General features: G+C 39.2%; 1 protein-coding gene across 9 annotated transcripts in view; it reads right to left on the reverse strand.

Annotated features, from left to right (window-relative positions):
- The window catches only part of MYO1B (myosin IB), a 130,222-nt gene that overhangs the window by 44,669 nt on the left and 58,769 nt on the right, over window positions 1-26,784 (reverse strand). For all 9 annotated transcript variants that reach the window (XM_035572352.2, XM_035572392.2, XM_035572396.2 and 6 more), the window contains 7 exons: window positions 17,566-17,660; window positions 14,229-14,333; window positions 11,595-11,641; window positions 9,183-9,246; window positions 1,336-1,434; window positions 881-984; window positions 134-281 (listed from right to left, as the gene is read on the reverse strand). In XM_035572352.2, the coding sequence (XP_035428245.1) occupies window positions 134-281; window positions 881-984; window positions 1,336-1,434; window positions 9,183-9,246; window positions 11,595-11,641; window positions 14,229-14,333; window positions 17,566-17,660 (662 nt within the window). The remainder of the gene's footprint in view (window positions 1-133; window positions 282-880; window positions 985-1,335; window positions 1,435-9,182; window positions 9,247-11,594; window positions 11,642-14,228; window positions 14,334-17,565; window positions 17,661-26,784) is intronic.

Genomic DNA, 26,784 nt, shown 5'->3' on the forward strand with positions numbered 1-26,784 from the left:
GCCCTATTTGCCTGTGGGTGAGTTTTGGAAACAATCTAATTTAATTAATCTAGGTATGTCTACAGAAATGACAAACTCCATAGTGACTTCAGACAAATTAATGTTTTCCCTCCCATCACTAATCTCATCTTACCATTTTTATCTTTGATTTTACTTTCATCTAAGCCATTGACACGAGATTCAGGCTTAAATTCAATATTTCCCAATTTTAAAACTGCTGCCACCACTTCAAAAACAGACTGAGTTTCATGATCCATAAAACCAACAATCTGCATGGCATTCTGGAAAAGAGACAGACAAAATCATAAGATAAAAGAATCTAAATTCAAACAGAACCTACTTGCAAAATTCATCATTTATCCATATTAGCATAAATTAGAAATGTTTTATATACACTTATGTTACAAAAACAAAACAAAACCAATATAATTGCTAGGCTTAGATAACAGATAAGTACATTTTTCAATATAAAAGGTGACAGAGGATCTGGTAATCAAGCTAGTCTACCAGTCCAAACCACTTCCAGGATTCACATCAGACTTCTGAGAAGAGCTTAAAGGTTTTTTAAAAAGCAGTATTTTTTTTAGCCACTGAAGTTTATAACCCAGCCACATTAACCATAGTCAAATGAAGAGATACTGCTGTCTTCTCAGTCCACTCTGTTGCTCTAAAAGCAGTAACTTTTAGAATCTAAATTTGTACACACTGGGTAACAGGGTCCCATTCTTCTCGTCCCTGAGTACAGGTTAAGCAAAAGCATCATGGTAAATCAGCTTGAGAACCATCTCACAGCCTTGCTTTTATTTCTCCTCCATCAGCATCACCTGGTTCGCAAAGCCCAGCCACTGCCATCACCTACCAAGTCCCTGATATTTCTTACCCTAACTGTTCTGAAGTTTGCAGCATCATCCACCCCATTTACTCTGGCAGAGTCAAGGCCCAGGTAGTTGTATCTGCTGAAGTCCCGCTCCAGCTTGAGTTTGCCTAATAAATCAAATAAAAATACCATTGTAACAGCATGCTTATTAGCAGCTATTTTACCCCCAGAACCAGTATTGTCAAGAACTATTTTTATTAAAAGGATTAAATTTTCTTTAAGGATCTTTCAAATACAAGCATTTTGGATAAGAATAGGCTTTCTTTGTCTGTAACACTTTGCAAAGCCATTTCTGACTCAGGTATCTGGATAATATCAAGCCATACATTTACTTCAGGTACCACCACCACCACGAATTTGAAAAATGAAACAGCATTGCATTTCCCACAAAACAAGGCACAGGTGGAACAGTCCATAAAGGAAGCTCTGTATCCAAAAACAGCACGTCTCATACTTACAGAGGAAGTCTTCTGATGCACCAGACAATATCTGATAGAAAATATGAAAGTTTCTTTCACCTCTTGGCTGCTTAACAACCCGGGACTTCTCTAGCAGATCTAAACAAACAAAAGAAACCCCACAGGTCAGGGAAAGACCTAGCAAAACACTTTAATGTGAATGTACTGCCCCATCTTTTCACAACTGATTGCTTTATCACCAGCAAACCAGAAGACAATAAATGGTAGGCATGAACAATATCATGAATTATCAAGTTAGGACATATTTCTCAAATACGTTATCTGAGCAAGGCCCCATGCACTTCTAAATGCTGCAGCCTACGAGCTACGAACAGAACTCAGGTCATAGGAGGAGATGTGCTCAAAAGACATTAACCAATGTAAGTACAACCACAAAACCAAGATTTGGTAAGAATTATTATATTAAAAAAAAATACTGAAAGGCTATGCACTTGAAAGGAAGACTTGTGGGCTTGCTCAATACTTCCCCTGCATGGCTTCTACGATATCCAACGTGTATTATACCATCCTTTTCCTCAAATTTCCATTTGTGCTGAAACTGATCCTGTTCAGTGCTATTGATCCCTGCTCCAGCCCCCAGGGAAGAGCAGCTGGGGAGCTGCTGCATCTGCTCCCCAGCTCCAACCCAGCTCTGGGCTGAGGAGCAGCAAGAAGGAGAGCAAAGTAGCATCTGTTTGTTCCCGCTGCAATTAGCCAAGCTTAAGCACCTTCTGATGGAATAGACACCAAAGACAGGGCTTCAACCCACGAAACTACACAAGCCTTAGGAGGCTTTGCAAATAAACTACAGCAAGACAGGTTCAAAAATTAATTCCTGCTCTAATAATTAACCAGTGACAACAGTAACAAAAGTAGGGGAGTATTATTAAACTTCTAGTTGGCTTATATTAAGACAGTCCCCAACATCAGCCCGACTACTTCATTCCATAAAGACAATTGCCTGAGAGAAGCATTTCAGGTGCCACAGCAGGTGGCGGTGAAGGCAGCTCCCACCAAACAGCACATTGGACAGGGTGAAGACTGTACAAAGATGAATCTCCCTGCACCACCAAATGTGCTGGGTGACCAAGAACTTTAGACTTTTTTGAATAAACATTTGTGGTTTTGTAACTCAGTAATCCTACAGTTATTTTCCATGGCCAGTGATAAAGGTACACCCGAGCAAGTGGCTGTCCCATACTGCCAGCAGTTCATCTTTACAGTAGGATGGGGCAGGCTACAGGTTTGCCCTTTCGCTTTTCCATTTTATTTTTTTCTTTAATTAACAGATAACCAACACAGCAGCCTGGAGTACCTGTCCGCCTCTGACTTATCCTGAGGTTGGAGTTCTCCTCTCCTTGATCTGTGGTTGAAACTCAGAGCCATCCACGCCTAACCCGACCCTCTCTCATTTTTCAGTCCTCTCTCATGAATTAAAAACTTCTCAAAGGGAGAAGCTAGTTCACCATCAAGTGTTAGCACAGGGACCGAGAGAGGAAAGGCGAAGGTAAGGCAGCTCGGAGTCACGCTGGCTGTACAAGATCTTGAGCTAAGTGTCGGAGCGGATCGCTGCCAACTTTAATCTCAGAGAAATAAACAACTTCAGCTCCCGCGGTGGCTACACACACTTCAGGAAACGGCTGTATTTTCAGAGGATATTGAAGCAATGCAGTTTGCAAAGTGGTTTGGCTTAGCTGGACTGAAAAACATTCTATATATAAATTGACTCAAATGCTGTCATAAAAGCCTAGCTACGCATCCTGGCAAAACATTATATGTAAGTCTTCTTCTAATTACATGCATGCCTTCAGCAGATTTAACAAACAGTTTTCTTGAGCGTATGCCTAATTTAACATCTTATGTTATAGGAATAGCTGTCTTAGATTTTTCACCACAGTTTATTTTATTTATACGATATATTTTTAGAAGGTTAGGTAATTAACAGCCAACCTTCCAAAGTCCCAATATTCCACATTCTGTCTGCCTTCGTAACTGAGGTTAAAAGCTCCAGAAAGCAGAAAGTCGGGTATTTTACCTTACCAAAGCAACTGCTAACCAGTTCTTTTTAAGGCTGTATTCTTTCTCTCCTCTTTGTCCACATGAAGACTGAAATCAGACTGGAAGCAAGTACGCAAACCATCTAACTACTCATAGGAAACTTGTTTGCTCTATTTTTTGTTTGCTCTATTAGCATTTTAATAAATCAAACACATTTTCTTTAAAGCTAGGATTGCACAACCAGTAAGTTTTGTATTAACTCTCGTGTGACTACAAATTGTGTGGATTAAACAACCAAAAGAGAAGGCACAAAGAGGCACATCAGATTTCTTTACACTGACACTTGGTGATTCCAGCAGTTCGTAGGGGTTATGTGTAGACAGATGGTGCTTATCTATACGAAAACACACACTAACAAAACAAAATCTCTATACATATTACATTTGTATATGAATTCTGAAAAGGGACTATACAGAGCATACGGAAGAATATATGGTACATTTATGGGTTAGGTATTCCCTCTGCATTATGCAGCAATGCTTCTGCTTGAACAGAAACATCTAGCCTGTTTTGTGTATCAAAGCTATGGTGAAAATTAAATTGTTTGGGAAAGGTCCACCTTGGAAACACAATTTATTTTCAAATTGCTGTTACTTCTCAAATAATACTGTTTGGACAGCAATTTACTTGGATGCCTCAAAATCCAGCTACAGCCCTCCGGTCCTGAAGATCATTTGTTACTCCTAGGTAACACTGGTGTAAAAGCAAGATATCTGTGTAAGCATCCTGCCAAACTGAACTCAACATAAAAAGAAAAGGGACTGATGCCAAATACTTCTGCAAACTATAACATACAAATTTATGTTATTTCTTTTTGGTCACTTGCCCAATCCAGAAATATTTAGGATATGTATATTTCTCTAAATATACCAGAAATCAAATCAACGTTCAAGAAAGGAATGAATAAACACCACAAGCGAAAAAAAATTTACACTACCTTGGTACATTCTGAATAATCTAGAAAAAGTTTATTTTGGTCATATCCTCTTCAGCTGGCCATTACCAAGACCCCTGCTAGCTATGGAACCGAAGTTACAGAACATTTTCTAGGCATGGAAGCTCATTTCTACAACCACGTTATGTTAAATCATGTTCTGTTTTCCCACCTTGATTCTTCAGCTGGCATCAAAAAAAGTTACTGATGAAAAAGAAAATACAGTAGTGGCTTCTCAGAAACTTCTTCATATTATTCCTATGGAGTTTGTAATAACATTCTCTTGAAAGAAGTGACCAATATTGGATCAGACAAAAACTACTGCACAGATAGTAAATGCAGTGAAAGAAATTTAAAATAATAATAATAATTAACTAATCAAAACATTTAGGGTTTTCTTCCAAATACTTCTTAATTTAAGCAAGACAATTGCCTAAAAGGTGACAACTGTGCTCACTGAAACACCAAGGGAGACACTGGGACAAGCTAAGATTATTAAAAAAATTTTTTGAATTAAAAAAACAACAAACAAACCAAGAATAAATCTCTCTCTCCAAAATGTCTACTTGTAAAATGCCTGTGTAATATTTCCCTGAGCAAAGGAACTGACTAAGAGCAATCACATAACTAAAATCAGCAGCCCAAGCTGTTGATTTCTCAGTAAAAGGGTAATTACTTTCATCTTTTATACTGAACAAACAAGTTGGAAAGAAGAACAAGTTGTAACATTATCACTATCACTTTGCTAATTTGAAAAGTTGTTCGTTTAGAAACACATCATAGGCTTCTTTCACACTGCTTTTGGAACAGATGGAAAAACAGGGTCCTTTTTTCATCCCCTATTGTTTGGGCTTTAAGTACACTGTGCTGGTTAAAAATGGCTTTTCAAAAGCAGGCTTTACATATACTGTACTTCATATGCAGCACTGTTGTCTGCTGGTTAATCATTAAATCACAGAAGGACTTAGGTGGATTAGGAAAGATGACCTCATGCTAAAAAGCTAGGTATCTTTCAGCAGGAAATCCCAGGTGAAATGAGAAAACGTAAGGCTTGCTTAATTATTCTGGGTAAGATATTGGAAGATCCCTGCTTTTGAAAAGATCTGAGCAACTGCCAGCGTGAAACATTTTGGACTGCACTGTGAAAAATTATTTCAACCATGAAATTTAGTGTACACAAAAATGCACAAAACAAACCAAGTGCACTCTGTGCTATGCACCGTGCGAATGTGGCACTAAGGTGTAGTGATGGGACTCGGTAAGGCTGGGTGATGGTTGGACTTGTTGATCTTCAAGGGTTTTTCCAACCTAGATGATCCTATGAACGTACACACACAAACATCATCTTGAGTACAAGACAGACAGCATTTCTGGATAAAGTCATATTTCACAGCTAGATAAGCTGTTGCAATTAACACCTAGTATTTTGCAAACAAACACACCCATCTTCAGTTGCAAGATGAGTTATTCTGTTATTACAAGAGAAAAAAAAAAGCTATTGTTCTCCTGCTCCCATCCCCACTAACACAGCAGTTTTAATAAGAGGAAAACCAGGAAGAGTACTGAAGGTTTTTGTAATTTATTTCCACAATATTATACCCAGGTGAAAGCAAGTTAATTACGAAACCCTCCAACTGCCTTTCCCTACAAGTGCTTTGGAAAAAGGCTTTGAGCACATGAGTGCTCACAAGAGCATGTACTGCAGCAGCAGTACCCATACACCATGTGCCGGGGACAGGAAGGGAAGTCCCACTTGCTTCATTGAGACCAAATGCAAATGCCATTTACCTTGTTGTAAATGCTGGGGCCTTCACAGAAAACTAACAAAAAGAGAAGACTCGGGCTTAATAAATACTACAACTTACTTCACCCTCATGCTTCAATTATGGCATTTGTAGGGTCAAACAAGTGCAACATGCTACCTAAAGTTGCTTTTCCTTTGTAGTCTAAGGGGAAAAAAGTCTTGGCTGAAGTAATATACTTAAAGATTGCATAAATCACATTCATCTCAAATTTTCCACTGTTGGCTTCTTTTTTTCTGATTGTACATCATTCAAATGCCTTACAAACCAGCGCACTCAGAAGCTGTGAGCGGCTGTGTAATGCTCATGCAATTAGTCTGTGTGTATTTTACGCTGTTCAAACACAAAATTATCTTTAGTTTGGGAACATAACAGTCCTAACTTAATAGGCATTACAAAACTCTTCCATTACAGTCCCCTCCGTTTTATTATTTGCATTCTCACTTTACCAAAAAGGTTCACCCCTCCATTTAGGGCACATAAACATTTCAGATCTACCAGCTCCTACTAAAGCTAGTGGACATTTCCATTCACAGAAAACCAGACAGGACCCACAGGCAGAAAGCATTGTCATGATAATTTTGCCCTCTAGCTCCTTCCCCTGAGAGGTTCACTTGTAGGTGAACCCTTGTCATTATGGAGCAAGAGCTCATTGAGGGACACCACAAGAATTGCTCACGGGAAGGTCACGATAGCATCAGTCACGACGTGAAGAGCAGATTGACTGGTCTCTCATAGAGACTCAGAGCATTTCAGACTAGGACAGACCTTTCAGACAAGACCTAATGGGTCTCTGTTGACCTCTAACAGCCTGATAAAATTTGTGGTGCATTTTCATTAGCCTTCTTGCCACCAAAACACACCAGATGTTCAACACGTCTGCTTCCAGTCCCTCACCACATGAAATGCGACTCAGTGACAAACGCTATGACCCAAAAAGCCCACTGACTTCATTGGTGTTTGGAAACCAAGTTCATCAGATTCAACTAATAAAGTTTAATCAAAATATTATGGTATCATCTTCCCATGATGTTAACACTGAACCAACAGATGGTCCAAAAGTAAAGAATATTTATTAACAAACTAATCACACTTTCCCTTTTAAGGGTAGGAAACTTCAGCACTGCTTGACTCCCTACTTTATGAATTAAGATGGCAAATCCTAAATTTGAGCACAGCCAGCGTAAATTCTAAATGTTGCAGAAGAATTTAAGCTCCCACTAACTCCAGAATGGTGATTCACTAGAAACATTTCTCATCCAAATCAACGCAGTGCTGCAGGCTCTACAAGCATGGAAAAATCTAAGGTGAGACAAGACACTTGCTTTAAATTGTACAGAATCCAAACCAAGTCTTAAGAGATGGATGGACTATCAAGTTCTGTGAACATTAAATCAAAGACTGTATATATTAACACCCGGCACAGGAGCTCAGCATTTACCTGAGACTTGCCCTATTAGTATAGAGTATTTCATAGTTCAGTTAGTATCATTTTTCCACAACAGGGTTTACACATAAGGTCTCTTTAAATTTAATATTCATCTTCTTGCTCTTAGATGCTTATTAAACATGAGAAGACAGGGGGAATGCTTAAAATAAGCATCTTTTAGGAAGATTGAAAAATACGTCTGCCTTTGATTATATATGTCATCACATCATTATAATTACAGGCAATGTTATAATTAGAATATGTTAGGATTTATAAGGCAGATAAACTACAGAATAACTCTTTGGATTGCCTTTCGATATGACAGTATGGTAATTACATGACTCAGCACGTTATATTCAAAGACAAACTGCTGAATGTCCACTCTGCAAAGCAGAGTTCACTTTTATGTCTCTATTCTGAATGAGAAGTACAAAAAAAAAAAACAAAAAAAAAAACAGCCTGCTGAAACCTTTTTGTCCAAAATTAATTATTGATGAATACACTGAGTGTATTTAGCTTCTAATTTTATTGACTGCTGAATGTCAAAGTTAATAGACAGCCATAAACACTTAAAGAATGATTGCTTTGAGTTTCAAGATCTACTCCATCACAAAAATAATGCTCTTTAAGGCCTGTCTGCAAAAGGTGATCTGGGGAAAAAAAAGAAAGAAAGAAAGAAAACCTTCACCTTGAAAGATTAATTATTTCACAACCAGTAAAATGGCAATGGAATCAGAAGTCAACCTTTAGAAACAGTGCTGAATTTGGCTGAGTAGGAAGAGAGGTCGAAGGCAGGTCAGTTACACCTAGTATAGTCGCTCACTGCCCTCCTCCACCCCTCCCCTTTTTAAAAATAAGGAAAAACAAACAAGCATGGCTTTACATAGCACAAAAGAACAATTTCCTTAAAAAGCTGCACTTAAGCTCTAGAAAGAAAAGCAAATCAAGGCATCCTGAACTGGCACTCACTCCTTAGTCTCGTTCTTTCCAACTGGTTAAAGAGCTGGCTGAAGTGTCTGCATTGCTATAGATTTCCTAGCAGCAGCCTTACTTCCAGCAAGATATTCTGAGGCCACCTTCCCCACCCTAAACTCAACATTTTTTTATGCTCTCATACTAAGCCTTTTCCTGTACTGTGAGGTGCATTAAAATTAGCACAGAATGCTTTGATTTCAAGTAAGCACAGCTACTCCGTGCTGATCTCCGGCATGCTTTGTGTGACTTACTAATTATAAAGCAGCACATCTCCAATATCATCTGCCATCCATACACAACCCATCAAATCAAGTAACATGACTGAGCCCAGGGATTCAAGTATAAAAAAGACTCATATACCCTTAATCCTTCTGCTACCAGCTTCAGAAGCAACATATGGACCCATGCATCTTACTCATTCCCCTTTAAAACAATACATTGATCGTTCATACTTATTTCAAGTTGCTTTTCACTTACTCTCATATACTCTACTCAGAACCAAAACAAAGTTAAAAAGCAGAATTTGTCACATAACGGGGACTGATTCAATTAGACAAATGCAGCTATTTTTTTCAATAGTTGAACCAACTTCCTTTTAGAACAAAACATTTGAAGCTGTCAATATGCTGAAAGCAGGAACAATACTCACAGTTACTTATAACTCCTCCAAGTGGATCACCCTTGAAATCAAACTCAATATCCATGTATTTTCCCTGTGAAAGCAGCATAGTTTAACACTGTAAGTTCTGTTTAAGAAAAGCTCTCTGAGACATTTTTAACAGTTATTTGATAATTTTTCCAGGCTAAAAGAGCAATGTGGCAACCTCCTGTGCACGCTATCAGATTTTGAAAACAGAAAATGATTTGAGGCTTCTAATTTCACTATCACAGACGGAGATTTTCATGACAACTGTTTTATTCAAGTCTATAATGCAACCCAGTAATTTGCTCACTTGATAAGCAAGACAATTTTGTTGGTTATATCAAGAAAACATAAATTACACAGACTTTCACCCGAACACTAACACCACCAAACAGTATTTGTGGCCGCGTAGGCATTGCTATGCTCATTAATGGAGGAATGCAGGAAGAAATTATGTCCTAGCAGACTTATTTTCTCAATGCAAAATCTTCCTGGAGCATGAATCAGAGCACTTAGAGGCTCGCCACTCGGTCTGCCTTGAAGGACCGGCTGGCAGCGATTACAGCTGGTAATTGCGGGGTGTCTGTCCATCGGTGCGTGCCTGCCCTCTGAAAGCGATAGATTTTTCCCGCTGAACTCCCTGCCTCGTAACTCAGGAGACCAGAGGCAACAATTAGCAGGCTGTCACCACAAGAGCCACTCTGCTGTAGTGACGCCGTGCATTTCCTTGTGCGACTTTTTCCGCATCACGCTGCTCTTTGCATCGTTTTAACTCACATGACGAGCATTCAGCGTGGCAGCAGCTACGTTTAACAGTGACAGAATGGACAGATCCACACTGTGAGTGCAGCTCACACTGGCAATGAAGTTTAGAAAGATAAAAAGTGCTGGTAGGAATTCAAACCAATTCCCCAAGCCACGCACAGAAATGATCTCACCATCCTCTGGTGCTTACTTAACAGAGAACAAAAACAGTCTATTGAAAGAAGCCTTGTGTTTATCCTTCCTTAGTGTATTTAGGAAGAGATTTCTTTTTTTTTCTTTCTTTTTTGATTTTAATTGCAGAACATGAAAATCAAGCACTTTACACTGACTGCCTCAAAGATATTTTTTTAATTTACTGGGTATTTTGTCAAGACTGGCATATTAAGCTCCAACTTAAACTCCAGTCTTCTCCTGCTGGCAGCTGAAGCAGACTAGACAGGACAATACTTGTACTTTCGTGTTTGAAGTTCATTCTGAGCTGATTCAAATTTTCGAGATAAAGAATTAAATCAGATAATTAAATCTTAATTTCCCAATGACTGGGCCAGCTGGCTGTTTCCAGAAGTATTTTTAGCTTCGTGTTTATAAGCAAGGACTTGAAACGCGAAATACTAGTTGGTTGCACTTTGTCCTGGAAAGACTCCTGCTTGCACATGCCACCTCTTCTCTTTGCTGTCTCCTTTCCACAGGACGTCATCTCTGACAGCTGAAATTTTTCTGTCTCTTCTTTCAAAACCTTTTTTCTGCAGCGCCACACATTGGCCCTGACCTTGCTTCCACGGACAAGCGTGCAGGCCCCATGACAAGCTCTGCTCGCAAGCAGGGGCAATTACTGCTGCAGGAATGCTCGCAGCCATCCCGAAACAGCGACGCCAACCCTCCAGCATTGCAGTGGAAGGGCAGGGAAGTCTCCCTTTTTGGGAAAAAAAAAAGCCATTCCTCAGTGTTGTCATGTCCCAGGCTTTTATCCATGTGCTTTTTCTTCCAACACACTTTTTCGTCCACATATCTCACTTCCTATGACTTCACTCAAGCGAGCAAATTACAAAGTTGCATTGAGTCTTCTGATTTTAGCAGCAGAAATTGTGAATGCAGACTTTTGAGTCTCCCAACTCTAGCTTCTCCCCCCCTCCAATTGTCAATTCCTATAATTTCACATTCAGTTTCATGCTAAAACACCCTCAATTCAACCAGTTGATTATACAGAATGTAAACAAAAAGGCAACATTACAAATATTTATTTAACAAGTAAAGGTGTAAACACAGGTTGAAACACCAGAGAGGTAAAACTAGAACCTCAATTAGGAATTTTAATGAAAAAATGTACACATTTAGTTGGAAAATGAGATCACACAGAAAGATCAACTTTCTAAACAGGCCACTTGTGAGGCACACGGTCATTGATTGACATTAAAGCCACCAGTACCAGAAATTTAAAGAATCCAGCTGTGCTGTATTTATGTTTTCATCTGGTCACTGATTTTTTTATTTTATTTTTTCTCCTCGGACAACTACAAGAATGTTCTCTTGCCAAATTATTCATTCACTCTGTGATGGCTGATACAAGCTAAAATAGAAATAGCGAACAACTTAACATGTTCTCCTCTATTCCTCTGCAAGGAGTTCAGATTCAGCCTTGGAGAAAATACTTACAAATCTAGAGGAGTTGTCATTCCTCACTGTTTTGGCATTTCCAAAAGCTGGAAAAAGAGAAAAACAATTAAGACCAAATCTATCAGTAAAAAAAAATTAAAAAATAATATTTTAATGCAATAATATTTATGACTTTTTATACATTTAAAATAATCATAAACTTCTGAGATACAATACCCCATTCATTGCAGAGATATCAGTCTCTGCATATAGACTAAGTGTGACATTATCTCAATCAGGAAAACACCTATGGAAGTCCAAAGCAGCTTTATGCTGACACTTCATTAACAAAAGTGAAAGAAAAACATAAGTGAAATTGTTCCAAGACAAAACTGCACCTGCATTTACCACACATCCTCAAGTTTGAATCATCACATTTAAAATTAATGATTCAAAATGCTCAAACGGGCGGCCACCAGCTCAGAACATACACAGGACAAGAGGACAACTCAAGCTCTTAAGACCACATATTGTCAAAGCTCAGTAAGTCAAACAGGAGCATGTCCCCTGCATTAATAATTAGAACACTCCTACTGCAACAGGAGACTTTATTTATTGCCAGTATTTATTTATATAGCATATATATTTTCAAAGATCAAGTCAATGTTTTTTGGATAGAAATAAATACATGCTTTTAGGCTTCAACAAACTTGCATGAGTAGACTTATTCTTGATCAGAGAACTGGAGCCAAAAGGAAAAGTTTCTTGCTCCTGAAGGCCAAGGATAAGTGAAAGAATTGTTTTTAAAATCTTTATGCCCTGCAATATATCATCTTTTCAACAACCAAATCTCTGAGCTGCATTTTCTTAAATGCAGTGCTGAACAGTAGAGTCATTTATAACCGCACAGAATCAGACACAAACGTTCCATTATAGAGCATGAGACACGTTCCTCAGTTTTCCTTGAAGTTCATTGTTTCTGAAAGTTAATTTACAGTAGCGACTGTAGTTAAAAAAAAAAATAAAGAATTCCCATAAGATAAATGCTGCATATGTAACATTTATGCCATTTCCTTGCACTGCAGCTTGACTGAAGCAGAACTACGTAACCAAAGGAAAACAAATCTAACCACAAATGCTTAATTCCTGTCTAAAATATATATAAGTGGCCAGGCTTGCTCAGCAGCCTCCTGGAATAATCCAGTGTTCAAAAAGCCATATAAGCAGTTACCACAGCACCAAGTAGAACAAATAATATCTTAAAATCATAAGGTACCTTTCTGTGAGCTTACAGTATTCCTCTTGCATTAAAACAAAGATTCATAAACTAACAAGAAATCCAATAAATTTGGCAGTCCAATCCAGTAAATTTGGCATTTGAGGAGAGCAACCTCACTTTAGCAAAAAAAACTTTCATAGTCCCCATACTATTTCTGTCTATATCTGAAGCCTGCCTTCCAGAACCGGGATAAGAGCAGCACAGCTCTTCTCTGGGAACCCAAAACCACAGAGGGCTGCAGCCCCCCATTCAGTCTTCAGGGGAACACACCTGATCACCAAGAGAGGCCTATCCTGCATTTTTAGCAGTCTTTAAATTTTAATATTTCATCCTTTGTTGTAACCTCTTGCTTACAACTTGTGTTTTGTGTGCCCATGAACATATTTTACCCACCCATTCATCACTGCTCTCAGCTTACTTTGGCTTACCCTTCCCTCTTTTTTTCTCTTGTTCCCACTCACATAACAAGTGCTTGGTATCTGTAGACTCCAGACCCTTACACATGTATAGAGATAGCTAAACAATAAATAAAATGTTGACCGTCAATAGTCTGACAAGCACCATGTACCTTCTGACCCTAGTGCCACATCTTTGTACAGCAGTTATGAGAATATGTCTCAGTAGCTTAAAGAACTGTGGAAAAAAACACGCCAAGAATCAACACAACAGACCTAAATAAGTCAGCACTAACCAAGGCTCTTCTGAAGGCAATTATTAGACAATGGGACAAAACTGCAAGCTTTGAGGACCTTACAGCCTATCTCCAAGAAAAATGAAGATCCTGTTTCTGGCAGCCAACCACTTCAAATTGACTAATTAAAAAACAAAAATCCAGACAATCATAAAGTCCTTGATGGAAGAGCAGGAAAGGCAGTTGTCAGGAAGACGGGCTGACAGAGGCACCAGACCCAGGGAACAATAAGTACTAGGGAATAACAGGCATCCATATGGATTGGGTTAGTTTTTACTAAGGTCTATTTCTTCACTTTTTTTTTTTTTCCTGAAAGAAAAATAATGTTTTACAGAGATTGTTTGTTTACTAGGGACTATAATAATATAATTTGGAAGGAAATGAATCTGAGGGACTGAACTGAAGTTAAATCTCTTGATACAGCAAGCATCTTCAAGCCAGGATTAAGAAAGGGTACACCCTAAGAGAGAAGCAGGAGTCTGGGAGATATGACTTAACTTCCTAAGCTCTCATTTAGGAAGTGAGGGAAATGATTTTGTTTTTAAGACAACCTCTCTGTAACTGAATAACTTGTGTCTGTCTTCACAGACAGCATTTTCCATGGTTCTGGACACCAAGTAAGTACAAAACAACAGCGGATCCGGTTTTCAAAGCCAGCTCATGGGAGAAACTGATACATGCAGAGGTAATACAGTCAGTTGTACATGCTCTAGGAGAAACTTACCTTCAAGAACTGGATTTGACTGCAGAAGTTGTTCTTTTACCTGGTTAACCTCTGCCCCCTTGCCACACACTGCAGCTACATATGACATGACAAGTTTGCTTGCCTCTGTGGGGGGAGAGCAAAACAAAACAGCAGTAAGTATTGACAACTGGTCATAAGGGGATTTGGAGACTTTATCTCCATCACGTTTTCATCACGCCAGACAGGAATCATAAGCACATTTCAAGTCAGCTTTCTTCTCCATTGCTGGACCACCTGGAAATGGTGAAAGAGCTCATCCTGCCACGAGAGCCCTGCCATTACACCAGTTGACTTAAATACCTGAGTCCACCCAAGCTAAAGAGGCCACCAGGATATGGCACACTACAGCTACCTCTTCATTTAGCCTCCGTAGTTAGGAAGGAAAACAAGCTGTAGCTAACATGCTGGAATGTTTAATCTGAAGGTTTCAGCCTGAAAAACTAGGCCTGAGCAGTTTCAAGATACAAAATTCAATTGGTTTACATCTGCAGATACACAATAGCACAAACGTAAGCACACAACATACAATGCTATACACATGTAATTGCAACTCAAAGTAAACTACAAGTAAATAAATAATGGCAATTCAACATTGCATAACATCACACAGCCTGTTTCAAAGTATAAAGTTTAGAGTAAGTAGAGACTTCATTTAAACAATGAAACTGTGTTCAAAGTTTATACCTTCAAATAGGTCTGGAACAATTTTTGGACTCCAGGCTGGGTTCATATGGATGTCGATCACCCAAACAGGAATGAATATTTCTGATGGAAAAATCCATCCAACCCTTATGTTTTTGCTGGTTAGGACAAAGAGCAGCTGAGAAAGGATTCTGTTTATAAACAGAGTCTGTCACGTTCATGTGACACAAGACAGTGAAAGTTGAGGCAATATCAGCTGATGTACAATGTAATGACTAGCAGCTGGAATCCCTATCAGCTCAACACAATGGTCATAAAAAAACATTACTTGGTATTCAGAGATCTGTTACAAATTTCAGGGTTTCATTTTAGGAAAGAACTGAAAAACAAGTTATCCCTTGGATTTTGATTCTTTCCTATTTAATCAAATTTGTTTGCCAGCATTAAATTACTATCCTCTATTGCAGGGAATACAGAGCAAACCTGCAACACAGCAAGAAAGCAAGCACAACTCCAGGGGTGTTCATGTGGCTTCCCATCTCCCTTAACCAAGTAATTCCTCAAGCCCAGCTCTCATTTCTAAAAATCCCTTCCCTTCAGAGCTTAGAATTACCAAACTACTTGATTTGAAACATTTGCTAAAACAGCCAAAATCTCTAAGGAGAGCTACTCAATCAAAGAGACAAGAAAGCACTGAAGCAGCAAATAAGCAATTATAAAATAATATGCAATAGGAATATATACAATGGCCTCAAGATAGGCTTTGAACATCACTGAAAGAGAGAATAAAGACCCTTTCTTTTATTTATTAGGAACTCCGCTTCATTGACTAAAGACACCAGGAAGTGAATCACTGCCTTAACATCTAAAAACATCTAAATACAATGCTCATTCTGTTAATGTACCATGTTTTCTTGCACAATGTTCCTGTTACTATCAATTATCAATATAAACAAGCTGCGAAACAAGTTAAAAAAAAAAAAAAGGAAGTGAAATAAAGAAAACAATTGGAGACAGTTCAGATTCAATTCTCCCAGCCCAAGCACGTCAAATGTTCTGGCTATCAAAAAACATGTTTTAAAACAGAGTTTTATTGGATCTGTACTACCAAGTTTCTTCAGCTCCAGGAATTTCCTTTACTGTCTTCCTTTCTCTTTACAATGGAAACCCATTCTCAGCTAATAGCCCCATTTCAGCAACTATAGTTATGTCAAATATTAAGAAGAGAGTATTACAATTTCTGAGTCCATTATTGGCTTGAATGTCAAACCATGCTCTTATGTTACTCTGTACTTACCTTTACAAAGAAGGAATAATTCAAATCATGGCCCATATAGCTATGAGGTTCTGACTGTGTTCAGTAATTTTATATACAAATCTGAACCTACCAGAATCCTCTTTACTAACAGAGAACTTCATAAACTCAACCACTCCTAAACCCTTCATCTGAATAAATATATCAATAAAGATGAACTTCAACTGCATGATAACTCACTGTTCCTAAGGAAATCAAAAACAAGAGAGTTTTCGTACAGAACTCCTTTCTAATGTCTGAACTCCTAGACAGAATCCATAATAATCATATTAATAAGAACTCGATTATTTTAATATATACTTTTACTGAACACACATGCATTTGTATGTTATTGAACTGGGAAAAAGGATTAAATTACAAGAATTCAAGACCTCTCAACTGGATGCCACTAATCAAAAAAGGAAAACCAGACATCATTCATGGAAAAAGGAAGCCAAAAGCATTTATCTCAACACTCTAAAGATGAAGTTCGTGCTTCAGATTTTCACTAAAAGCTTGTAAAGCAACTTTCTGTTACACATTTCAGTCTTGCTCAGCATAAGCAAAACTTCACATTTTCTCAGATTCAAAGAAATCTCTTAAATGACATGAAAACAGATGTATGCATTCCTACCCACCTTTTCCAAGTCAACTCAGTTTTAAGCTGTTGTTTCAGAAATAACTGTTCTTTTTTTTTTATTTTTTATTTTTTTACCTTTTTAAAGTCATTCTAAAGTATTCTGCAATTATGCAATCCTCACCTGATTTCCACCATTCCAGTTTTAAAATTAGCAGTAATTTTCAAGATAATTTCAGTTTTGCCTTAGAAACAGTGTTCTGGTACACCAGCCAACCTTAGAGTTGTAGCTCAGCACAGCACGCAAAAGACTGATGAAATTTCCAAAGTAATCAGCTACTGCTATTTATTTTCCTTGGGTAAATGGCATAATCCAGCTTAAAGGTATATATTTATTAAAAGACATGCAAAAGCTTCAAAGGATTGCCTTGCAGTCTAGAAGAGCAAGAGCGTTCAGTTTGCACTGTCTTCAGTGTTTTTCATGGGGAGAGCCGAAACGTTTTCAGGCCCTTGCAATACTCTATCACAAACCAGCATTACTGTAGCATGTCTTTGCATAATTATAACAATACCATATTAAAACGTGACAGGACTACAGGACTACATCATGGCAACAATGTGAAAAAACCTGAGTTCATGGAAGATCACCCAGACAGCAACATGCATGATGGCCTTCATTTTCTGCAATGGCCAGACACAAAAACACACTAGTATCTCTCAACTCTTACAGCCTCTAGTATCACTTTGCAAAAGAGTCTGAAAAACTCTGAATGCTTTTGAATGAGATCAAAGCTGTCTATTACCTGTTTTACCAGCTCCACTCTCTCCTGTAATAAGAATACACTGGTCTTTGTCCTGGTCCCTTAAAGATCTGTATGCTTCATCTGACAGAGCAAAGCTGCAAAATAAGAAAGAGACAGTTAAGAATTAGATAGCACAAGTAGCAACAATAACTATGATCTGTCCTCCATAACCAGGCAAAAAAAAAATACAAATCCAAGCACCTAGTGTTCTGTAAGTGTTGAAGCTTTCAATTTTCAGAATACGAAGACCCATGGAAGTAAAACGTATACTTTAGCTCAGTGCTTTATTAGACTTTTCTCCAGGAACATGCAAAATCTATCTTGTAAGTTTTCATACAGATATCAAACTCAAAACAAATTCAAAACTTGGGGGGGGGGGAGGGGGGAAGTATTTAGGTAGCATTCTTCAATGGACAAACTCTCAATGCAACGAGACATGTTCTATTTGAAGATATTAAGAGAAAGAAAACTGCAGAATGCTGAACACTAATACCATAAGCTTCAATTTCTACTTTGACAAGTACAAAGAAATCTCAGAACCTTATAAAACATTTTAAGCGTTTGGGGGCATTGTTGGACTTTTGCACAAATACACAGAAGCGTTTCCCAAAAAGCGTGTTCTATTTTGCCATTCTATTCTTTAACAGCAAAATTAAAGAATATAATAAGAATCAACAGCTTTCCTGCACTGAAAATGCCTTTCTATGGAAAACAGGACATCAAGAGTCTGAAACACCTGGGCTGCCATTTGAATCCAAACGTGCTTCATCACCACATGGCAACATATGTTTTGGAGAAATACAACTATGTTCTATTTGTTTTTTTATTTCAGTTGTCATTTTGAGCCAGAGAACGAGTAGCACTGATTTTGTTTCAGCAGCATTTTTTTCAGTTAAGGCACTAGGACAGCACTAGGACCCCTTGCAAAAACTTAAGCACTACCTGAGAAAGGACTTAAAAGCATAATCCACATAAAAGGGCAGACTTGCATTAACCAACTTCAGGAAATAAATCTGCTAGTAAAACATGGCATATTTTTACATGAAATGAACATCCATTCAGCATAGCAAGAGCTTTGTTAGATTACTGCACCTAGTAAAATACTGGGTGTTTGTGTATATATAAAATTGGATAGTGTTTATTATTTACAGTAAATAAACCATGGTTGAAAAATACAAATGAACTCTCGGGTCAACACAAAATACATAATGGTTGCAGATCCGATGCATCTTTTAGAAACTTGATTATTCTGTAACAGCTCAGGAGCTTTGCATTCATCTGACAGCTGCAAATACATCAATGTAGCCACATGGAGTTTTCATAGGAAACCACAGCCACCTGATTAAAAAAAAAAGCAAGCTCTGTGTCGTGAAACTAGTTGGGGTTTGCATGGGCAAATCAATGTAAGTAGTGACCCACGCTGAGCTTCTTTTGGAGGCTCTACTGCTGGAGCTTGAAGCTCCAGACACTAAACCTACATACGTCCAAGTCAGCTCATGCCTATTTCTTTTTGGTAACACTGTCCCTCAGCTCAGGCAGTTGCTCTTCCTTCTGGCTTCTCTTCCCCAATAACTTCATAAGAACATGTCACGATGTCCCCAGTTCGTTGCCATGTGCTCCTCCATCCTCTCCCCTGCACCACATCTGTCTGTCCGGTTGCATGAGCAACCCGGGGCTCTGGCTCCTCCAAGGCTTTCCTCACAACTTGCATTGTCTCAGGCACTGAGCTGCAATCCTTCTCTGCACAGCTGGGTTAGCCATTTAACAACCACTATCAAAGGTCACCACTCCTTTTGATACATTTACCATTGTACCAGAATTAACTCTGATCTCTCACAGCTTGTTAGTGCTATGGTGATTGAAGCATTTCAACTCAGTAGTTCAACCAGAGGTGAAAATGTGTTTACAAGAAAGTAGCAGGCTGTAATGCTTTTAGTATTACAACAAATTCAGTTTGTGATGTGTCCAACATGCTAGAGAACTAAAACTAGAGAAGAAAAAACACAAAACCAAAAAAACTCTTCGGCTGCTGAGACACCATGACACAATTTCTGGCATCTACTTTACTGTCCAGCATCCAAGCTACAGTAGCAGTAACACTTTACCAGACTCTCTTACAGGACATATTTAGGAAATGAATGATATATGTTGAACGCTGCTGCAGATAGACTTGTAAACTGACGAGTACAATGCATGGCATTCAGTAAAGCTTATTCCAGCACACGTTTATTTAACTTCAGTCACCGTCCTTTCTGCAAGGAAAAAATAATAAAAAATAAAAAGCAGTAAGATGTAGAGGAAAGAAATAAAGCTACACGGGGCATTCATGGGCCATGCGAGAAACCATTAATGCCAATGCCATGGCTTCCATGATTTGACTCAGGAAAGCAACTTTCAGCTGGAAGGCACGGCTCCCTGGTGCTTTTCAGACTCGCAGACTGGGTGGCTCACGCCGAGCCTGCTGTCCTGCAAACAATCTCAGCCATCAACTGCTACCTCACTGTTGAAACAGCTTTCTTGGCAGTAGTTGCACACCAGAAAATGAAGTCAGCGTCAAGCACAGAGAAAGTATTCTCTTTCTGTTGATATACTGAGTTATGAGTTAATCAGCCTAGTAACCATCCATCTTTTCTCATACACCCAATTTCTAGTTTCCCAGCAGCCCCTGTCACAATATATTTTAGTGCTTGATATATTAACTCTGTGTACGCCACACAGTGAAAAAAAAACAAATCACGTTCCTTCTCCTCCCTCAGCAAAGAAATTGGAAGTTTAATACTCCAAAGAGATCTGTGAAGTTGGAGGAGCGAGTGGGATTTCAGCCAGTTCTGCTAATAATACCCAATCCAGGCAGGGATGCTGGGCATATGTCCTCTTTTTCTCCAGTCTTCTACACAACCCAGCAAAGCAAAAGTTTCACAAGTATCAAGATTTAATATTAAATACTATCTGCTAGAGACACAAGAAAAAAAGAAGCAAACTCATTTTAGAAGTTTTGTATACGTACATGTTAGAAGTTAGCCAGAAGCGTTCTAAAATTTACTTCTGACGTTTCAACCACTGCTTCAACAATCCAATTTGAGGAGGCAAAGGTAAGAGCATATTTAAATAACAGTGTTCCAAATTTGTCTTACTGGCATTGCAAACAGCGTGGGACACATTTGCATCAGAGCCTGAACACAGATCTTTAGTTCAAAGACAAAAAGCGATCAATTCATCTGCTGTGTCAACTTTAATGCACAGCACTACTTCACTGTCCTTCCCATTCATCATCATCTTCTGTCTTTGCATTGAAAAGCTTTGAGTCCTTTTGTTCAAACTCTGCTTGTCCCAAAAACAAAATTTCATGCTATCTCCTATTTGTTACAAATATATAAAATAATTTCATTTAAGACCACTTTAGCTTAACATATTTTAACGATCTGTCGACTGCAAAGAATCCTTTTATCCTTTTCCTTTCGGCAGCATTAAGAGGCACAGCTCTGGAAAGTCAACGTTTACAGCTATGGCTTTAAACCACATGCTACTATCTGAGCTGCCTCGCAATTACAGAGCCTAAGTACATTTTTTAAAATAGTTCATAATTCACAAAGCAGTTATAACCCATGTGTTTTGAATTAAATGGTGAGTGTGTCAGCACTGTCATTTACCATACCTTATAATAAACTCTTCTATGATTTTTAGGTTATCCTGGAAGACGACTACATTCTCCTACCACAACAAACAGAACTATTTACTGGAGCTCTCTTATAGAGAAGATTTAAGTATAGAAGCAATTTGAAGTCAGAACACCACCCACACCTAGATCACTCAGCAGGCTCTGCTTTTTTATAGCACCCGCTTCTCTGGCCACGTGGATCCAGATGGCCAGACAGCTCTACAAAGAAACCCAAGTCCAAACCTAAAAAAGCTAACACAAAGGGAAGCAGCAAACAGGTCTCCAGGGGGAGTTCCTGAAGGGCTCGGGCAGCTTTCAGCAGCACACCGGCCCCTTGAGACTAGAGCAAGGCATGCAGCCACCCACCCCAATAACAGGCATCAGCCGCTAGCGCATCACCTGGGCGCTCAAGGCTGGCCCCAGAGTAACAGTGGCAAAAAGCCTTTAAATAAACAAATCAGAAATCGAGCTCACAAGAGCCAGCTCTTCTCTTCCACCATCTTCCTCCCTTAAGCCAAAATCACCAGGATGAGCAGTCCTCAGCTGGCAGGACTTCTTCCCACCAGCGTTTTCATGCTTCCTCTCCCTTCCTTCAGCGTTCTCAAGCAGCATCCATTGGTGAACGCTAAATGAAACGCACTGTTGGCTTTCCCCACGCATTAATACGGTTCCCTTCAGCTCATCTTTCCTGGCTGTTGCTTTCCATTCTCAGTCTCTCGGTCCCCGTTTTAAAACCTCTATTGTTAAATCTTGGCCTCCATCTGCTAACTCATTCGCTACTTCCAAAGGAAATGAAGAAAACCTCTCTCCATGACCCTTCCAATTCCTCAGGAAGCAGAGCCCCAGCACCCCTTCATCTCTACCCATCTGTCCCTAAACACATGGGCAGGGTATATACTACATATACACATCAGTGTTTTAGCATTGAAAAGTATGTACTGCGCTGCATTAAAAAGAAATACAACAAAATTTACATTCTACGTATCACTTAATGTAAAATTTACGCAGTATTTAATGTATATTAATTCTTTCAAGTCTAATTAAAGAAGAACATTGAAGTTCCTTCCTTTTCTTTATGACTGCACAGAACAGGATGACAACGAAGTTGTTTCTTCCTCTCACAGTATGCTGTGGGAGAACATCAGAATCACGGTTTGCTCTGGTATATATAAAAAAATAGTAATAATAATGGATGGGAGAAGTGGAAGCATATTTTATAAAGTGCTTTGAGGCTTTATGTTGTAAATCATCACTATTAGTTATGTATGTTTTCCCCCACTCCACTGAAGCTCAGTGGAAAAATCACCATTCGGGAAAAACAACCAGAAGAGATTATTTATATTATTAGCTCATAGTACAGAATCATTTAATCTAATTGCCCTACAGATAAAAAGTGTGCTCCCATTTCCCATAATTACAAACTGACTCGTGTTCGGCATTTTGACACACTTGAAAAGAAAAGGTTGATTAGCTTGCCACTGGTGTGAATGAAGCAGCAGCTGACGGAGCATGGGCTAGGACAGACCTTCACAGGCGAGCAGCTGCTCTTTGAAAAATGCCAATCAGGGAAAAAATTAAATGAGTTTAAACACCAGGATAAAGAGGTGTGCTACGACAGATGGAAAGGCTTTTACCCCATTCAAAATACTTCTGCATTTTTAAACCTATTTGGTTTTCCTAGTGAGTACAGAAACCTGTTTTATCAACAATACTGTGTGGCTAATATACACTGCAGAAGCACACCTCCTGCATACACTTCCCCACTTTGTTATTCATGCTAGCAACTGTGACGTTACTAGACACAGAACAAAGCCTATGGCTGTGTAAATCAGCCCATCTGATTTGTAAGAAGCAGCCGTAATTTATGGAAGGCAAGGGAGAGAGGGAATAGGACGGACAAAGCCACTCTCGATTTTTGAGAGTAAAACACTTTAAACCACAGCCTACTGTTAAACCAGAGACATTTATCTTCTGGTCCGGTAAGCTGGGAATATAATATACCCTCAGATGCTCATATAAGCACTTTTCATTGTAATTTAAGTGTTCTTTCTGGAGATCTTGTCTTCCTCAGGACGAAGCAGCTTTCGGACATGCTTCAAACACATCGTGCTGCAGCCTTGCGGCTCCCAGCAACCCGTTGGTCCTGGTCCCTTCCCTCCCCAGGGACAGCGAGCGACCTCCTGCTCAGTTCTGACTGCTTCCTTTTCACAGAGCAACAGCCCAAAAAAATGCGTATTTTTAGAAAACACACGGTGGTCTTTTCCCTGCATTGTACACAAAAGATGTGTACGCAGCATATGATTTTCTGCCTACTTCAACAACATCCAAGGCACCTCTTTGGAGCAACTTGCTATGATGGAAAAGAAATGACCACCTTTACAAGGAGCCTCAAACCCAGCTGTCGCATTATTTTCCTTCATCTGGTGGACAAGGTCTCTGAACATAAAGATAACTGTGCCACTTTCTAATCCAAACTGTAAAACAAATCCTCTCTCTAAATCTTAGCAAACAGTATCTACCCCAGTAAGCATGTCCACAGCACATTCAATGGCTTGCTCTTAAAAGCTGCTGAACTGGCACTAGGTGTGGGGCTGCACTGGGTGGCAACACAGTTTGCTGTCAGGAGAAGTAAGGGCACTGTCACATCCCCTCAGCTAATCAAGCTTGGGCAAGTTGCTGATCACCAGGTTGGAAATGCAGGCTCCGTAACACAGGAGCACTGTTACTCATGCCATGCAGCTACCCGCAAGTTTATCAGAGACTGCAGCAACAAAACCGCAAATAAAAATAATTCAGTTATCCTGAAAACATCTGATAGGTAACTGCAGCATTGTGTAATTACATAGGCATGTTGCCACTTAACACTGCTTGGAAGAGCTACCGAATTTTTGGATTTTTCAAGTAACTCTAAGTACTCTTAACAAACCAAGGAGTTTAAGGAGCCTCACGTAGCTTTATTTCACCTCCAGCTCACATTTTGAAATAAAGTACCACTTGGGAACCCCTGGGTAAAGCAGGGACTAAGGCGCATCTCAGAGATCCTGTGCGCTCATTAGCTCAGGCACAACACCAAGCTAACGAGCCTGTCCAGTCTATAAACAGACACCTGTTCAAACTTATGCATGGGATTTGGGGATATATATATATATATATATATATATATATATATATATATATGTGCCCTTGCTGCTCTGCTACCCCTCGACACGGGCGCCCACTGCACACACCTCTTCCATCCTGAGGTCACAGCCTTGCTGAGAATTGTCTCAGAGTGATTATGGTCAGCTCTAGCTTGAACTCCACAAGGCTTAGCATGTAAAAATCATTTCTGTAGTATACAGAAGGAAACTGTGTATACAAGAAAATTTCAGATTTGAACTAATTTACAGAAATGACCACAATTAAACCGTCTTTGTAGTTCAGAGCTTTATTTGTAAACCCCAGTCCCAGCTCTCTTATCTATCCAAAACATAAGGAAAAGATTATTCAGTGTGCTAGACAGTAAATATTAAGACTGTGTATTTCCTAATTCCTAACGTGAAATAGTTTATCTTTAATAACCCAAACTACACTAACCACAATGTACTCAGAGTTGTAGAAATCAGAGCCTTTTGCATATAGTCACAGACAAAAGGAGACCGAATGGAAAAAGTGCTTCTGAAGGTGGTAAGAGAGCTGGATTTTAGCTGAAGTTTCAAGGCTTTAAACATTAGCTTTGTTTATGCTGTCTCTAACATCATGACAAAGGCTCCTAGCATAGCAGATGGGCATTTGCTGGTGTGTTATAAGTTGCTTAAAAAAAAAAAAGGCACCATTAAGCACAATGAGACATTTCCCCAGAAAGAACGACAGCTGTTCTTAATTGCAATCTGAAATCCCAGTTCTTCAGAGTACCATGCTGCCACTTTAGGGAAGGCATAAGGAAAATTTTGATCCATGTACACACCATGCATCAAATGGGATTTCTCTTGTTTCCAATAGGGCCTCTACCTGCCCTCACTTTTAAGTCTGGATCTCAAAACCGAAACACAGCAGTGTCTCCTTTAAGTACTTCTCATTCTTTCCAGTGTGCAAAAAGTCCCAACATTTTAATGAAAATCCTTTCTTAAATATAATCCAGATCCTTTCTTTAAATATAGTTACACATAGAAAGCTGCACGAGGTGTTTAAAATTGTTTTTATTTCCAAGTTCTACCATCACATCAGTCAATTTTCTAACCAGAAGAATTTCGATGTGTTAAGCAGCACACAAAACGTTGGTCTGATTTCTAGCCTAGGTGTACAAGTGAAAAAGCTGCAAAGGGAACAGTTTGCAATATCCAAAGACACAAAGAGCAGCCATGTATTGACAAATTTGGAGAAGTGCATTACAAAAATGAAAAATTATTCAGTTTCTCAGTATTCCTTTTCCCTGTTTAACGAAGGGCCCGTTTCATTCACAACATTCAGCCGGTCATGCTGAATGGATTCCCAAGCCTTTGGTGTGCATTAGCGGGATTCGGCTTTATGTGACAGTGTGAATTAATTAAAAGAAAACCTCAGCATTCTATGTCCTAAAAATATCAACGGCGTAATATGAGCTCTAGACAGAAGTTTCGGTTCCAGGAAAATGAGAGAAATGGGATCTGGCAAAAAAGTTACCATGAGTTTAGACTCCTGGAGCATTAACACACATCTCCAAATAGCCAACACATAGGATGTTTTTTTCTTTTTTTAATAATCTTGGCTTTAACAATCTAGCCAAAACGAAATGTTTTTATGCTTACAAATAAACACAGACTATCCCAAATGCACTCATATCACACAAAAAAAAAAGAAAAAAAAGAAGAAAGAAAAGAGAGAGATTGTCACAGATAACTAAAAACATTTGACTCTTAATCCCCAACACGACAGAAATGAAATGTGAAAGTATGCTGTGTACAGAGGTATGGGTAAATATTTGAAAACTGTACTGAAAACAAAGTGATTTTGCTTAGGCTCTAAGCCAGTGGTTAATTCACGAAGGATCCCCCAAGATTATTTTCCTTCGTGCACCACGATGACGATTCTGGAGTTACAGAAGCATCTGGAACTGATCTCCGGTTCAGCGTTTCCCTTACAAACCTGTTCTGCTTTCAAGGTACCGATTCTTGCATTTTTTGCAGGCTTCTCCAGCAGTGCCCAGCTCCTTGTAGCCGGCAAGGACCACGCATGGCAGCTGAGGGACAAGCACACGCGCTACCGGAGTGAAATGGGCTCTGCCAAGGGCGAGGGGCCTTGTGACATGGTCGTGACAACGCTGCCAGATGGAAAGGAAACCACCCATAAAACCCACAGATTTGGTGCTTCTGAATGGCTTTCTTGTGCCATAAACACTCCGGCAGCCCCATGCTCTGCGACTACAAACAGCAACGTGTATTTTCCTGGTGAAAATCCCCCGTGCCAAGCTCCCAAGCCCTTACAGAGGAGGGACAGCACCGGTGCCACAAACAAAAATGTAAAGGGCCTTTTCATTTCTTAAGTTAGACAAAGCTCCTTAGAGGATAGACGCAAAGGCTCGTTCCAATGAACTTTGTAATCCA

Source organism: Cygnus atratus, chromosome 6 (assembly GCF_013377495.2).
Source record: "Cygnus atratus isolate AKBS03 ecotype Queensland, Australia chromosome 6, CAtr_DNAZoo_HiC_assembly, whole genome shotgun sequence".
NCBI classification, from domain to species: Eukaryota; Metazoa; Chordata; class Aves; order Anseriformes; family Anatidae; genus Cygnus; species Cygnus atratus.